Source organism: Indicator indicator, chromosome 28, assembly GCF_027791375.1.
Source record: "Indicator indicator isolate 239-I01 chromosome 28, UM_Iind_1.1, whole genome shotgun sequence".
Classification (NCBI taxonomy): Eukaryota; Metazoa; Chordata; class Aves; order Piciformes; family Indicatoridae; genus Indicator; species Indicator indicator.
In genome coordinates, this window is record NC_072037.1 from 3,466,207 (window position 1) to 3,481,833 (window position 15,627).

Here is a 15,627-nt window from a genome sequence, read left to right on the forward strand (position 1 = left end):
CCAAGGTCTCCCTGGAGCCTTCTCTGCTCCAGGCTGAACAACCTCAACTCAGCCTGTATTCATAGGAGAGGTTCTCCAGATCTCTGATCATTTTTGTGGCCTCCTCTGAACCCACTTCATCAAGTCCATGTCCTTCCTATGTTGAGGGCTCCAGATCTGGACACAGCACTCCAGGTGTGGTCTCCCTTGAGCAGAGGGGCAGAATTCCCTCTCTCCATCTCTGGCCATGCTGTTTTTGATGCCACCCAGGACACCATTGGCTTTCTGGGCTGCACGTGCCCATTGCTGCCTCATGCCCACAATTCCATGCACTCAGAAGGGTTAAAACCCAACCAAAGAAACCAAGCTGCATCCACTCCTACAGGCTGTTCCCATGTAGAACAGAGTGGTGATTACTGAGTACAGCATATAAGCAGCCTCAGATAACGATAATCAATTACTTGGGTATCACAAGAAACAACAAAATGAAATCTGCTTTCTTGTAAGCTGCCTGCAAAGTAAATCTGCTCTAAATACGCTTCTGAGGCTCAGGGCTGCACCTTTCTCCTGTCATTTCTCAGTGGACTTGCAGCAGTACCACAGGCACAAGCAGCTGGAGCTTTTTCTACCTCGTAGGAAATGTTACGGTCTCTGCAGAGATCACCTTGCTTGCAGTCATCAAAACCCCAAAGGAACAGCAGATAAAACCAACTTGAATCTCCTTTTAATCATATTTTGATGCCTATTTGGCACTAGAGGAGCGGGAGATGGAGAGGCTGGTTTGGAAGGATTGAAGTCTTCTGTGTCCCAGCTGCCATCCCCAGTGCTGCAGACCAGCTGAGAACCAGTGGAGCCTGCTGCTGGAGACCTTTGCCTTGGCACTAACACACCTGCCTCATCCCCCCCAGCCCCACCATGCCTGCAGCAAACCCACAGCTTCCCTCCAATGCCACTCTGAAGGATCCAAGACAGCAGGCTTGAATTAGCCCAGTTCCTTCAGAACAAACCCAGTGCAAGGCCACTGACTGTGGCCAAGCCCCCACAGATTTACACCAAGACGAGGGAGCCACACTCCCCCAGACCAAGGCATACAAATGAGGCTGTTTGGTGGTTTTGATCAAGCTTATCTGGGCTTACTCAGCTGTCAGCACAAACAGAAAGACACAGCAGGGCAAACAGCAGTCAGTGCAGCTCTTTTGAGGCTGGTGGAGCTCATTAAGCCAAACACTCAACTGGGAATCCCAGGATTGTGGCTGGGAGAGACCTTAAAGATTGAGTCCAACCATTAACTGCCAGGTCACCACTAAACCATGTCCCTCAGCACCACATCTACACAGCTTTTAAGCCCCTCCACCACTGCCCTGGACAGCCAAGCCCAGGGCTTGACAACCTTTTTGGGGAAGAAACTGTCCCTCATGTCCAACCTAAACCTCCCCTGGTGCAACTCCAGGCCATTTCCTCTTGTCCTATCACTTGTTACTAGGGAGAAGAAAGCAACCCCAGCACAGCTCCAAATTCCTTTCAGGGAGCTGTAGAGAGCAATGAGGTCTCCCCTCAGCCTCCTTTTCACCAGGCTGAACAATCCCAGTTCCCTCAGCTGCTCCTCACAAGACTTGTGCTCCAGACCCTTCACTACCTCCACTGTCCATCAGTCATGATGGACATTCCACTTTCTCCTGTTCCCCTCCTCTGTAAACAATTTAAAGGACATAAAAACCTACTACAAGGTAACACAAGGAAGGGGTGGGGGAAAAGGTGAGTACAAGTTTAATGCAAACTCCTGACTAGAGGAGAAACACCTCCCTGGGTGATGTTTTGATGATCTAAACCCAAAAGTATCTCCATTTTAACTGCTCTGGACAAAATATTACAGCTCATCAATACAAACATCCAGCACAAGTGCTATGATATCAACCATGTACTGCATAGCAGAGCTGCCAAGTGAGCTCTAAAAATATGATTCACAGAATCATAGAACAGTTTGGGTTGGAAGGGACCTTGAAGATCACCCAGTTCCAACCCTCCTGCCATGGGCAGGGACACCTCCCACTAGAGCAGGCTGCTCAAAGCCTCATCCAGCCTGGTCTCAAACACCTCCAGGGAGGCAGCATCCACAACCTCCCTAGGCAACCTGTTCCAGTGTTTCATCATCCTCACTGGAAAGAATCTCTTCCCAATCTCCCCTCTTCCAGCTCACAACCATTGTCTCTCATCTTATCACTCCAATCCCTTGTCAAAAGTCCCTCCCCAGCTCTCCTGTAGCCCCTTTCAGGTACTGGAAGACTGCTCTAAGGTCTCCCTGGAACCTTCTCCAGGCTGAACAGCCCCAACTCTCCCAGCCTGTCCCCATAGGGGAGGTTCTCCATCCCTCTGATCATCTCCACAGCCTCCTCTGAACCTATTCGAACAGTTCCATGTCCCTCTTAATCTGGGGGCACCAGAACTGACTACAGTACTGCAGATGGGGTCTCACGTGAGCAGATAACACAAACTTCTTCACACAGCAGTGATCTTTTGCTCAAAAGCCATCTTGAATGGTAGAGCTGTAATTGTAGTGGAGTCTCTTAATTTTGATTTGAGCCAAAACAACAAGCAGGAAGCAGCCAGGGCATGAAACTCTGCTACTCACATAAAGGTTAAGAAGTTGGTTGTTCAGTGAATGGATTTGGAGTGCTTAGGTAAACCTTCCCTTTATATCAGAATTCCACTTTTTAATTTAATTTACACTAAAACATCTCCAAACCCCACTGCACTTGGCACAGGGTACCAGGCAGTTTGCAGCTAGGACATCATGCAGCATTTTTGCTCTCTTTCCCAGGATTGCAGCTTCCAGCCAGTGCCATGCTTTCAGCTTTTCGTGCATCACAGCTCTGAGCAACGCCTGGAACAGAAGGCAGGAGACAGAAATTGCTCCTACCCCACTGTCAGTCTCTCCCTTGCCAGAGGGAAGAGCTGGAAATGGCTGGGATACTGCTGCACAGCCAGACATGCATGAGAAGGTGGCAACCAAGCCAACACCACTGGGTGCAGTAACTGCTGGGTGAATGCTGGGTTCAGTTTTGGGCCTCTCACTCCAAGAAGGGCATTGAGGTGCTGGGGTGGGTCCAGAGAAGGGCAACAAAGATGGGGGAGGGTTTGGAGAACAAGGCTGGTGAGGAGCAGCTGAGGGAACTGGGGGTGTTTAGCCTGGAAAAAAGGAGGCTGAGGGGAAACCTTTTTGCTCCCTGCAACTCCCTGATAAATAGGTTGGAGCCAGCTGGGGGTCAGTCTCTATTCCCTAGCATCAGGTGATAAGTTGCAGTGAGGTGGGGTTTGGTCTCTTCTCCCTAATGTCAGGTGGTAGAACAAGAAGAAATGGCCTGAAGTTGTGCCAGGGGAGGGTTAGATTGGATGCTAGGAAAAATTTCTTTGCTGCAAGAGTGGTCAGGGATTGGAAGAGGCTGCCCAAGGAGGTGGAATCCCCATCCCTGGAGGTGTTCAGGAAATGTGTGGCCATGGCACTTTGGGACATGTTTTAATGGCCATGGTGGTGTTAATGGTTGGACCTGATGATCTTAGAGGCCTTTTCCAACCCAAGCAAGTCTGTCATTCTATGAATGCCCTCATGAGGCTGCTGGAGCAAGCCAAGACTGGATTCATTCACTGCTGCCTGAACAACTGCCCTGCTGCCTGCATTTACAGCTGGGCATCACCCTGGCAGACAGAAATTTGATCTCAGTTCAGTAAGCAAGTTTGTCAGGCTCACCCTGGCTGGAGTGATGTGCCTGGGAGCAGGCCAGGCCAGCAGTGGATGAGCCTTCCTGAGCTCTGCAATCGCCTTATGCCCTCAGAGCTTTGACAACTCTCACAACAACACAGTCTGCATATTATGAATAGCAATGCTGCCCCGGACAGACAGCTTCTTGCTGCAGGACAGGCAAGATGGAAGTGCAGCAGGGGAATGAGCTCCTTCTCAGATAGGAATGGGAGCTGTGCTTCAATCAGACAGCTTCTGACAGAGAGATCTCACCACATCTACTCCTCTGAAGCAGGCAGACAGTGTTTGGGAGAGCTATGCAGCCGTGGGTTTGTGCGAAGCAAACCTCTCTCTGCTCATCTTTTCCCTTCCCCCCTGCAGTGGGGATCAAATATGGACCAAACCCAAACCCAGGAGCAAACCCAGCTCTGGTACAAGCCTTTTTATCCAGTATTTCTCTCCACTGACCCACTACAAAGCAGACCAACAGACACCAGTGAGGATATCAGGACATAACGACGCTTGCTGTGCTCAAGAAGCCCAGACCACAGCCAGAGGCCTTGGGGGAGCTGCTGACACATCAAGATGGGAGACAGAGATCCCAGGTTTCCAGTGGAAGCAGAGAACATGGGGTCAAGTCACCCTGCACATCACTACTACCTCTTGTCCCTGCAGCTCTGACACCCTGCAGGATGTCCAAAACATTGGGCTGAGGTATTTGTAACTCAGCCCCAGGGAAATGCTCCAAAGGCTGCCCTTTAGTATCACTGAACCTGATCTGCTCTTCATTTCCACCCTCTTGCTCATCATTTCCCTCCCTTCCAAATGCAGCATGAGAGGACAAGTTAGCACTTGCTTCATTTTAACATCTCCAATGGCACTCATACAGCACTACTGCAGATCACTGCGGTTCCCAACCCTTCCCAGCACCACTATGTGGGTGATAAACCCTTCCCAGGTGTAACACGAGTGCAGGAGCTCTGGAAGATGTCAGCACAGCTGGGTGTGTGATCAAATTTGTGTTCAAAGAAGTTCAGTTGGCAAGCAGACAATTAAGGTTCTCCTCTCTACCAGGATCACATTAACAACACACAGCTCTTGTCACAGAGCAAGCCCCTGGCAAACCACATCCTACAGGGACTATTTCTGTGCAGGAAGCACTTAGTTTCACTCAGTATGAATAGTCTAAAAGGCATCAAGTACATTAGATTAGAGAACAGACAAAGTGATGTGAATTACCTAGCAAAGTGGGTTGAATTGGAAATCAAGTCACTGAAGAGACCAGAGCATTCCTGACACCTGGTTTCTACCCATCCCACCACCACTGCCAAAATATGGGAGGTTATTTTCCAGTCTTCAGGGCATAAAATTGCAGAGTGACTTCCCAAAGCTTCCACCACTGCTGCCCTCTCATTAAGAAGCAAAAACAAACTCCTAAAAATCTTCTCTACTCTGATTCCTAGGGACTTCTTTCCAACCTGGAGGACATGCCCTGCCCTGGGGCAGAGGTTTGAAGAGGGGCAGGGAGGATGCAGGCTGGTAGTGAGGACGCTGCTCAGAGCCCTGCAAGATGAACGCAGCACACGGCGCAGGCTGCCAACAGAAGCTCTTGAGCTTATCACAGGAGAATGACAACACAAACAGCTATAAAACACTCTGGAGTCACCCCAGACCCCAGCTCTCCATCCACTGCCTACGAAGTGCTGCCCTAAAAGTAGATTTTCCAGCTAAAAAGGTTGGTGTCGGGTGCTGCTGTGCCACAGGAACACTTCGGGCTGAGTCCAGCAGCCACAAGATCATCTCTGTGCATGCTTTGGGTGGCTCAAACGTGGATTTTTTGCCTTCAAATACGAAGCTATAGGTGAAAACCCCACAGCTTATAGAGGTGCCCCATCTAGTCTTACAAGACAGCTGACATCAGCAGCATCCCTGCTGCTACACACAACAGGTCTCCAGGGCTGGAAATGCACTGCGGGAAATGCTGGGGACACTCTGGTTGTGTAACTGTTCTCCTTCTCCCCCTGACACAGAGGGATGTGGGATCTGCCCCTGCCTTGGGCACCGTGCACTCCCGGGGAGAGGGACATGGGGGGAGTGTTCTGCGCCTCCGTGTCTCAGTTTCCCTATGTTTGGGAGAAGAAAACATGGTCGAGAGGCTGGAGTACCTGACTTAAAACCCGGCTCAAGCCGATTCCCAACTTCCACGAACCTCCCAGAGCGAGCACAAGACAAAAGCAGTAGCGCTGCAGTTTCACAGACGTGGTAATAAAAAGTAAGTATTGCCTGGTACTGAAGGGACGAACCTACCACGGTCGGAGCTGCGGCTGATGCCAGCCTGAGCCCGACAGCTCGCTACCGCCCGGAAACTTCACTGCTGCTGCCCGTACGCCGGCGGGGCGATCTCCCCGGCTCAATGCAAACCCGGCACCGGCTCCGTGGAAGGGCTGCGGGTTCCACTGCCGCGGTTCCGGAGAGAAGGGACTCATGGGCTGCCGTCCGACTGGCTACAGCGGGACGGAGCAGCCTCCGCAGCCGAAGAGGACGAAGCTGGACGGGGCGCACAGAGGCAACACCGGGCAAAGGAGGAGAAAGGGATGCAGGGAGCGCAATGGACACACGCAGAGCCACCGGCTCCGAGGGGCGAAGCGGGACGGGGCGCAAGGGGAACGAACCGCGGGACCACGCTGCACCGGAGCTCAGGACGTGGCGCGGGTGAAGCAGAGCCCAGGCAGCAGGACTGAAGGCACAGCAGCCGGAGCCCGGTCGGGAGCCGGCTCACCTTTACAGCCTCGGCGTGGGTCACCCTGTCCAGAGACTTGCCGTTGACACCCAGGATCTGGTCGCCGACGCGCAGCCCCTCACGCTCAGCCAAGGAGCCCGGTTCCACCAGGGACACATAGATGCCGACGCCGTGCTCGGCCCCGCCGCGGATACTGAAGCCCAGCCCCTCATGGGCTTTGCTCCGCCGCAGGGTCACCTGCCGTAGCTCACCGGGGAACACCGGCGACGGGGTCGGGGCAGGCGGGGGCCGGCCAGGCGGCGGCAGGTAGGGCCCCTCGGCGGTGTACTGGTCGAAGAGGAGCTGGTCGGAGCGCGGCAGGACGAGGCGGAGCAGCGGTAGGAGCTGCCGGCGGCGGGGCCCGTCGAGGAGAGCACGGAGAGAGCGCACCAGGTCGCAGACGTTGCGGCGGCCGTGGTAGGCATTGAGGCAGAGGATGAAGCGCTCCCGCTCCGACTCACTCAGCAGCGCCGTCAGCGCCTGGTGCAGCCGCCGCACGTTAGCCGACAGCGGGCGCGGAGCCGGTCCCGCCGCCGAGCCCAGCGAGCCCGACGAGGAGGAGGAGGAGTGCACCGACACGCCGTCCAGCTCCGCGCTCATCTCGCCGGGCTAAGACCGGGCAGGACCTGCCTGCCCCGTCCCAGCCCCGACTCGCCGACAGGCTCTGTACCGGTCGGCACCGTCCACCCCGCTCCGCCTAGCCGCGCGCCCGCGGCGCCTCGCGGCGGCTCCCCAGGAAGTGACGTTCCGGCCGTTGCCGGGCGACGCGTTATACAGAGCGGCACGCGGCCCGCCCCGCCCCGCCCCCAGCTCTCATTGGCTGCGGGCCGCACCGGGGGCGGGTCCAGGGTGGTGGTCGCCCGCGCCGACGACTGCGTGCAGCTCATCGCAGGGGTGCGGGGCACGGTGGGGACAGCGAGCTGGGCGTGGGGTGCCAGCCGCGGGGGGCAAGTCAGGGTGCGCGGCGGCGACGTGGAGTTGTGGAATGGAAGAGTTGTTCAGTTGGAAGAGACCTGTAAGGTCATCAAGTTCAGCTGCTAACCCAGCGCTGCCAGGGCACTGCTAAACCATGTCCCCCAGCACCACATCTACACAGCTTGGAAACCCCTCCACAGATGGGGACTCCACCACTGCGCTGGGCAGCCTGGGCCAGGCCTTGACAACCCTTTTGGGGAAAAGATTGTTCCTCATGTCCAACCTAAACCTCCCCTGGTGCAACTTGAGGTTGTTTCCTCTTGTCCTGCCACGTTTTCCTTGGGTGAAGAGACCAACCCCCACCTGACTCCACCTCCATTCAGGGAGTTGTGGAGAGCCAGGAGGTCTCTCTTCAGCCTCCTTGTCCCCAGACTAAAGAACCCCAGTTCCCTCAGCTGCTCATCCAGACCTGTTCTGCAGACCCTTCACCAGCTTCATTGCCCTTCTTTGGACAGCTCCAGCCAAAGCCCCTCAATGGCTCATGTTTAGCTGGCTGTTGACCAACATCTCCAGGTCATTCCCTACCCGGCAGCTTTCCAGCCACTCTACTCCAAGCCTGGAATGTTACTGAGTTTGTTGTGACCCAAGCACAGGACACCACTTGGCATGGTTGGACCTCGTATAGATGCTCCAGCCAATGGATCCAACCTCCTCAAATCCCTCTGTTGAGTCTTCTTATCCCCAGTCCTTCCACTCTTCCCCTAGCCTGGCCTCCCACTCACAGAGCAGCAGAAGTGGCTTTTCCCAGCCCCATCCATCCCATAGAAGGGACCAACTCCCAGCACCTACAGTGTGCTGGAATGGGACACACAAGAAAGCCACTTTGGCAGGCAGGAGGAATCTCTTAACACCCTGGAGAACACCCTGGGGTACATGGCACCCCTTCCTTGACCCGTGTGGTTGGTTTTCCCAGTGTGCCAGATGGTGGATTGTCATTGAGTTGGAGTACTGGTAATTGTAATGGCTACAGTGTAGTACTGGCAACTCATCCATTCAACTGAGACCTTCAGCACCAGCTTCATTTTAATCACAAGCCACTGAGATCTAGTCACAGACATTACTGACAGGGTGTTGAAGCAGTTTATGATGTCAGGCTTGGAGTCAAACCCAACCACGCTGCAATCAAGCTCCTTCATTTAGCTAACACAGCCAGCCTGGAGAAGGCCTTCCTGTGAGGGATCCTGGGGATTGAGATCCAGAGATCAAGGAGCTGGCAGTGCAGCAGGCAGCTGGAACTGCAAACCACAGCGAGTGTCAGGGGATTGAGTGAGGTCTGCAGGTCAAGAGAGGTGAGCCTTTGCCTTTGCTCTTGGGAGACCCCACCTTGAACACTGCATCCAGTTCTGGTGTCCCCATCATAAGAAGGAAATGGAACTGTTGGAGAGAGTCCAGAGGAGGGCCTCAAAGATAATCCAAGGGCTGGAGCACCTCTGCTATAAGGATAGGCTGAGGAAACTGGGGGTGTTCAGCATGGAGAAGACTCCAGGGGGAACCTTAGAGCTGCCTTCCAGTACCTGAAAGCATCCTACAGGAAGGCTGGGGAGGGACTTTTCCTGAGAGTGTCTAGAGAAAGGACAAGGGGGAATGGTTTGAAGCTGAGGGAGAGCAGAGTTAGACTGGATCTTAGGGAGAAGTTCTTCACTATGAGGGTGGTGAGACTCTGGAACAGGCTGCCCAGGGAGGTTGTGGATGCTCCCTCCTTGGAGATGTTCAGTGCCAGGTTGGATGAGGCCTTGAGCAACCACATCTGGTTGAGAGGTGTCCCTGCCTGTGGCAGGAGTTGGAGTAGATGATCTCTGAGGTCCCTAAGCCATTCTATGATCCTTGCTCATGACACTGCCATCCTCTTCTCTGCTTCCACATCCCTCACTTGGGACTTCAGGTATGAAAGTGAAGTGCCAGGATTAGAAGTCAGTGCGGAAATCCAGGGACAGCTTTGCCCATTACAGGATCAATCACTTCTCACTGCATGTGGTTTTAGTTCCTTTAACATCTCTGGGGCACTGGGCAAAGACCATTTTCCCTCTCAGTCATTTGAAATCTTTCTGCTTTCACTGAAGTGCCTTCTATCTGCTCCAGCAGAGGAGGATTAAACCTAATTTGTCAGACGCATCTTGATAGCAACAGAATTCATTTTGTTCCTGGATATGATGGAAGAGCTTTAACAGCTGCATTACAAGCAGCCTGATGTCTGAAAGCTTTGCTGGAGCTCTGGATGCCTTGTTTAAAACAAAGCTAAACAAAGCAGATTGCTAATTGAAATTTGGATTTTAAGGGCAGGTGATAAATAAGCAGATGGAGCAGTCAACATTGCTGGAAAGAAAAGGGACAACACAGGACAGAAAAGTGAGGGAAAACAAAAATACACCCACACCAACCAAACACAACCAGGGAAGGGCAAGCAAGGGGTTGTGTGGTTTTGGATTGCACTCCAGCACTGGTTTAATGCTCAGCACCCTGCTCAGCGACTCCTCTATTGAAAGTAGGATCCTCACAAAGCATCTTGGCGTCTCCAAGCCTTTTGTGTCTCCTAGGAGAAGACACTGAGTGTGTCAACACAAGCCTCCTGCAGAGTGAGGTGCCTCTGTGCTGTGCTAGCTGGGAACTGGAGCAGCACATCCAGTTCTCCCCAGTTCAGCAGAGCATGGCGATGCCCAGGTACAGAGCCCATGGGAATGCAATGCCTGGGTCAGCCTGCTGGTGCCATATCAGTTCTTCAGTATGAGTGTGGTGAGGCTTTGGAATAGGTTGCCCAGAGTGGTTGTGGATGCCTCCTCCCTGGAGGTGTTCAAGGCCAGCTTGGATGAGGCCTTGAGCAACCACATCTGGTTGAGAGGTGTCCCTGCCCGTGGCAGGGGTGCTGGAGTGGGTGATCTCTGAGGTCTCTTCCAACTGAAGCCATTCTATGATTCTATGATATCACAGAGCCATAGAACTGTTGAGGTTGGAAGAGACCTTTGAGATCATCAAGTCCAACCACAATCCCCCCACTACTGCTAAGCTACTGCCACTGAACCACATCCTTTGTATGCTCCTTGGTATTTTGACCATGGAAACTATCACAAAGCCAGTGTCCCAAGCCTAAACCAAGACCTTCTGCTGGTCTTTCATTACTTCAAGGAGCTGAGTAGACAGCTGAGGACAGACTATTGAGCAGAGCCTGCTGTGACAGGCCAAGGGGTGATGGTTTAAAACTAAAAGAGGGAGATTCAGATTAGACAGAAGGAAGAAATGTTTGACATTGAGGGTGGTGAGACCCTGTCCCAGGCTGCCCAGAGAGGTGGGAGCTGTCCCATCCCTGGAACCATTCCAGGTGAGGTTGTTTGGGGCTCTGAGCAACCTGCTCGAGTTGCAGATGTCCCTGCTGGCTGCAGGGGGGTTGGAGTCAATGATCTTTAAAGGTCCCTTCCAACCCAAGCCTTGGCATGACTGGAAGAAGTTCAATGCAATGCTGCCCAGCAGAAACACACACAACCTCCACGTGAGACTGGGAGATGGTTCTGGTTTCTTGCTGCTCCTACAACCATGCCAGTGGAAGCTGGCTGTCCTTGGGCTGCCCCATCCAGCTGCCACTTGCCATCAGCCAACTCTGAGGCACCTCTTTGGATGGGATGCCAGTTCTAGTTTCTGCTCCCAGAACACACACAAAGTTTTAATCACCAGATACTACACAGATGTAGATTGTTCACACCTGCTGCAAGCTGGATCTTCGTCCTGCCCCCAGCCAGGGACCCCCACTGCTTTTCCTTTGGAGGAGAAAAGGATTGAGATCCTCTGATAGAACCTCAGCTTTGCAGTGAAGCTGATTAATTTCCAGGGGCTTTATCCTTTGCACTGCTTTAAGTGGCTTAAGCCAGCAGTTGAGAGTGAGCAGCACACAGCCTTGGGCCAGAGGAGAATGAGAGACTTCCTCCAGCTCCTGGGCACAGGAGTGTTCCCACAGCTGAGTGAAACCTCTGAAGGCTTTCTCAGCATAAGTAATGCTGCTGAGCAGATGCCTCACAGCAGGTAGCCATGCCCATGTAGGGCTGGGAGGCTCAACAGGCCAGATTCTCACTGCTGTCAAACCCTAGAGGTTTTTAAGGCCAGGCTGGAAGTGACTGTGAGCAACCTGCTGGAGTGTGAGGTGTCCCTGCTCATGGCAGGGGGGTTGGAACTGGCTGATCCTTCAGGTCCCTTCCAACCCTGACAATTCTATGATTCTAAAATAGTCCCTTGAGAAAGGGAGCTCTGCCAGCTGGGGAGTTGGCAGACACTGAGCATGTCCAAAGAAGGGCAACAAAGCTGGTGAGGGGTCTGGAGAACAGGGCTGGAGAGGAGTAGCTGAGGCAACTGGGGTTGTTCAGTCTGGGGAAGAGGAGGCTGAGGGGAGACCTCATTGCTCTCCACAACTCCCTGAAAGGAGGCTGGAGTGAGGTGGAGGTTGGTCTGTCTGATAGGACAAGAGGAAATGGCCTCAAATTACACCAAGGGGAGTTTAGGTTGGATATTAGGAAAGATTTTCTCACTTAAAAGGTTATCAGACGTTGGAACAGGCTGCCCAGGGAGGTGGTGGAATCACCATCCCTGGAAGTATTTAAGAGTCATGTAGATGTGCTGCTTAGTGATTTGGTTTAATTGAGGAGTTGTCTGTGCTATTGTAGTAATTGAACTCCATGATCTCAAAGGTCTTTTCCAATCTGGTCAGCTCTGTGATGCTGTGGCAGCAAGTGGTCAGGATGGAAAGGCACTGGATGGAAAGGGCATTACTCTGCAGATATCATAGAATCATAGAATCAGTCAGGGTTGGAAGGGACCACAAGGATCATCCAGTTCCAACCCCCCTGCCATGGGCAGGGACACCTCACACTACAGCAGGCTGGCCAGAGCCTCATCCAGCCTGGCTGCAAACACCTCCAGGGATGGAGCCTCAACCACCTCCCTGGACAACCCATTCCAGGCTCTCACCACTCTCATGGGGAAGAACTTCTTTCTCAGTTCCAGCCTGAATCTCCCCACTTCCAGCTTTATTCCATTCCCCCCAGCCCTGTCATTCCCTGATGACCTAAAAAGTCCCTCCCCAGCTTCCTTGTAGCCTCCTTCAGATACTGGAAGGCCACAAGAAGGTCACCTAAGAGCCTTCTCCTCTCCAGACTGAACAGCCCCAACTCTTTCAGTCTGTCCTCATAGCAGAGGAGCTCCAGCACTCTGATCATCCTCATGGCCCTTCTCTGGACACCTTCCAGCATGTCCATATCCCTCTTGTAATAGGGGCTCCAGAACTGGATGCAGTACTCCAGGTGGGGGCAGTCCTTTGGAGATTGGAGAGTGGAGTGGACACTGAGAATCCACAATCCTGGGGCTGAACTGGAGGAACTACACAGCCACCAGCAAGGAAGCTCCAGCACCCTCAGAGAGATCTGAGAGCTGGTGGAGCAGTTGGATGTCGTGTAGGCACAACCTGGAGCAGCACTTCAGAACCAGCACCTACCTTGTGCAGCAGAGTGCCTTAAGGCTAGTGAGAGCCAAGAAGGTGTTATCTGTTTTCCTTTTCAAACCACCCTTGCAGCACAAAATAATCTGCTGCCTTTTAGCTAAGTGCCAGCTGAATAAATTGCCTAACCTTTCTGCTTTAATCCATTGTAATCACTTTGCAGAGCACTCTTTGAGAAGTGAGCTCCCTGTTTCCAGAGCAGCTGCGCTCCTAATTAAAAGGCACTGTAGCAAGAAGACAACGGAATGTAGTTCTGCTTGGAAATGCCTTGCTGCAGAGCTGGAGGATGAGCTGAGCTCTGAGGAGGGCTGGGGAGGAAGCAGCAGCTGCCTGTGCTGCTAGGCTCCTTAAGAGAGTATTAGGAGATGGCTGGCACTCGGGGCTGCCTCCTGGCTAAATCCTCGTTTAGCAGATTGGCTTCCAATCCTCTGTCCCTGGCTGGCTGGGCTGGTTTGTGCAGCTTGAACATGTGCTTTCCTCAGCATGGGCCAGGATCAGCTGAGGGCTGCAGTTAGGAGGGCTGCAGAAAGAGCCAACACGGAGGAAAAAGCGTGCTGAGGGTTTGCAAACACAAGCCCTGGGCTCCAGCAGCACCTCCCCACTCGTCTCCTGGTGAAAGCTGAACCCAGCACAATTCAGACCCCGAGCTGCCTGCTGTGCTGGGAGCTGCACAAACAGCACAGACACGTGCTCCATCTCCTCAGCTCCCAGTACAGCAGGCAGAAGGTGGGTTTCAAGCCAAGCCCTAAGAGCAGTGAGAAATCATCATTTCAAGGCGGGGGGGTTTCTAAAGCTCTGAGTTAGGAGAACATCATGATCCAGGAATGCTCCCAGTGTAAGGCTGCTGCCCTGGGTAATCAGAGCAAGTTCAACCTGACACATCCCAGCCAGCAGCCAAGGGCAGATGCAGAAGCTTTACCACCTCCCCATTTGTCCTGTAGTTAAAGCTGGATCCAGCACAATTCAGACCTAAGGTCTGCAGGTTCAGGCAGGCAGAAGAGGTGGGAACTGAGATTCTTCTTAAATCCTTCTCTATCTGCAAATCTTCACACTCACAGTGCTCAGTGCCACACTGAGACTGTTACAGAGCAAAGCTGGCCTGAACCAGGTTCAATTGGATGGTAATTTGTTGGTTTCCATTGTGAAAGTGATCAAAGATGAGAATTTTAGCTCCAAAGCTCTGACACCTACTGTTTCCATAAGGTGAACACCACAGGATTACAATTTAGCTACAGCTTGGATTAAAGAAGTTAATCAAATCAAGCAGAGGACTGCAGGTGAGACTACTGCACCAGAGATAGTTTGGTTTAATGCCATTGCAATGCTTGGCCACTTATTAAAACCCAAAGTCAGAGCAATTCCAATTAAAAGCACATTTGGGGAGTGCATTTGCTGGAGCCAGAGCTACATTTTGTGGTGAAAACCCCTTCCAGCCACAAGAAGTTTCACCCAGCTTTGCCTGCAGTGATCTCCTCGCTGTGCCAGCACCGAGTGCAGTGCTGCATCACGGTGCCAGCCGGTGGGAGAGCTGCAATCCTCCTCCCTCTCCAGCAATTTCTTGCACTTGGGCTCTCTTGAGTCCTCTTCAAGATGCCTGAAAGAAAAAGCCACTTGTATCACCAGCTTTTTATCTTTTTCTTTCTTTTTGTTTTGGTATTTTGTTCTGGTTTGTTTGTTTTGTAATGCCCAGCACAAACCATCTGTAAGTCACAATGTGGCCCTGGATGTCAGAGCAGGCAGAGAAGAGACTGGCTGAGGATCATTGCCTGGTCTCTGCTTTGGGCACCTTGGCTGTGTGCATAAAAGACATGAAGGACATGCTCTGGAGGGTGGTCTGGACTCACAGGTGAGATGTGACATCTCCACAGCACTGGGACCCCATTCTGGTGTCCCCATTGTAGAAAGGACACAGAACTGTTGGAGTGAATCCAGAGAAGGCCACAAAGATAATCCAAGGGCTGTGAGGATAGGCTGAGAGAGTTGGGGATGTTGATCCTGGAGAAGAGAAGACTCTGGAGGGACCTTAGAGCTGTCTTCTAGTACCTGAAGGGACCTACAGGAGAGCTAGAGAGGGACTTTTCATGAGGGTGTCTAGAGACAGGACAAGGGGGAATAGTTTGAAGCTGAGGGAGAGCAGGGTTAGACTGGAGTTTAGGAAGAAGTTCTTCAGTATGAGGGTGGTGAGACTCTGGAACAGGCTGCCCAGGGAGGTTGTGGATGCTCCCTCCTTGGAGATGTTCAAGGCCAGCAGTGAGCAATCAAGTCGAGACTTGACTTGGCAGGGAGGTTAGAGTAGATATCTCTGAGGTCCCTTCCAACCTGAGCCATTCTATGAACAACTCCAGAAGGAGCCAGCCTTGAGGGTACAGGAAACTCACTCCACAGGACTGGGGTTATTTGTATTAACTGTGGAACTGTCCAGCAAGCTCAGTGTTCTCACATGGAAGCAAGCTCATTGTTCTCTCACATGGAGCAAGCTCAGTGTTCTCACATGGAGCAAGCTCAGTGTTCTCTCACATGGAGCAAGCTCAGTGTTCTCACTTGGAGCAAGCTCAGTATCTCACTTGGAGCAAGCTCAGTATCTCACATGGAGCAAGCTCAGTATCTCACTTGGAGCAAGCTCAGTATCTCACTTGGAGCAAGCTCAGTATCTCACATGGAGCAAGCTCAGTATCTCACTTGGAG

The 15,627-nt window shown here is 52.6% G+C and overlaps 1 protein-coding gene across 1 annotated transcript in view; it reads right to left on the reverse strand.

Annotated features, from left to right (window-relative positions):
- Positions 1-7,094, reverse strand: part of WHRN (whirlin) — an 88,962-nt gene extending 81,868 nt beyond the window's left edge. Inside the window, exon 1 of the mRNA XM_054393227.1 lies at positions 6,495-7,094. Coding sequence (XP_054249202.1) covers positions 6,495-7,094 — 600 coding nt within the window. The remainder of the gene's footprint in view (positions 1-6,494) is intronic.
- Positions 7,095-15,627: the final 8,533 nt, after the last annotated feature.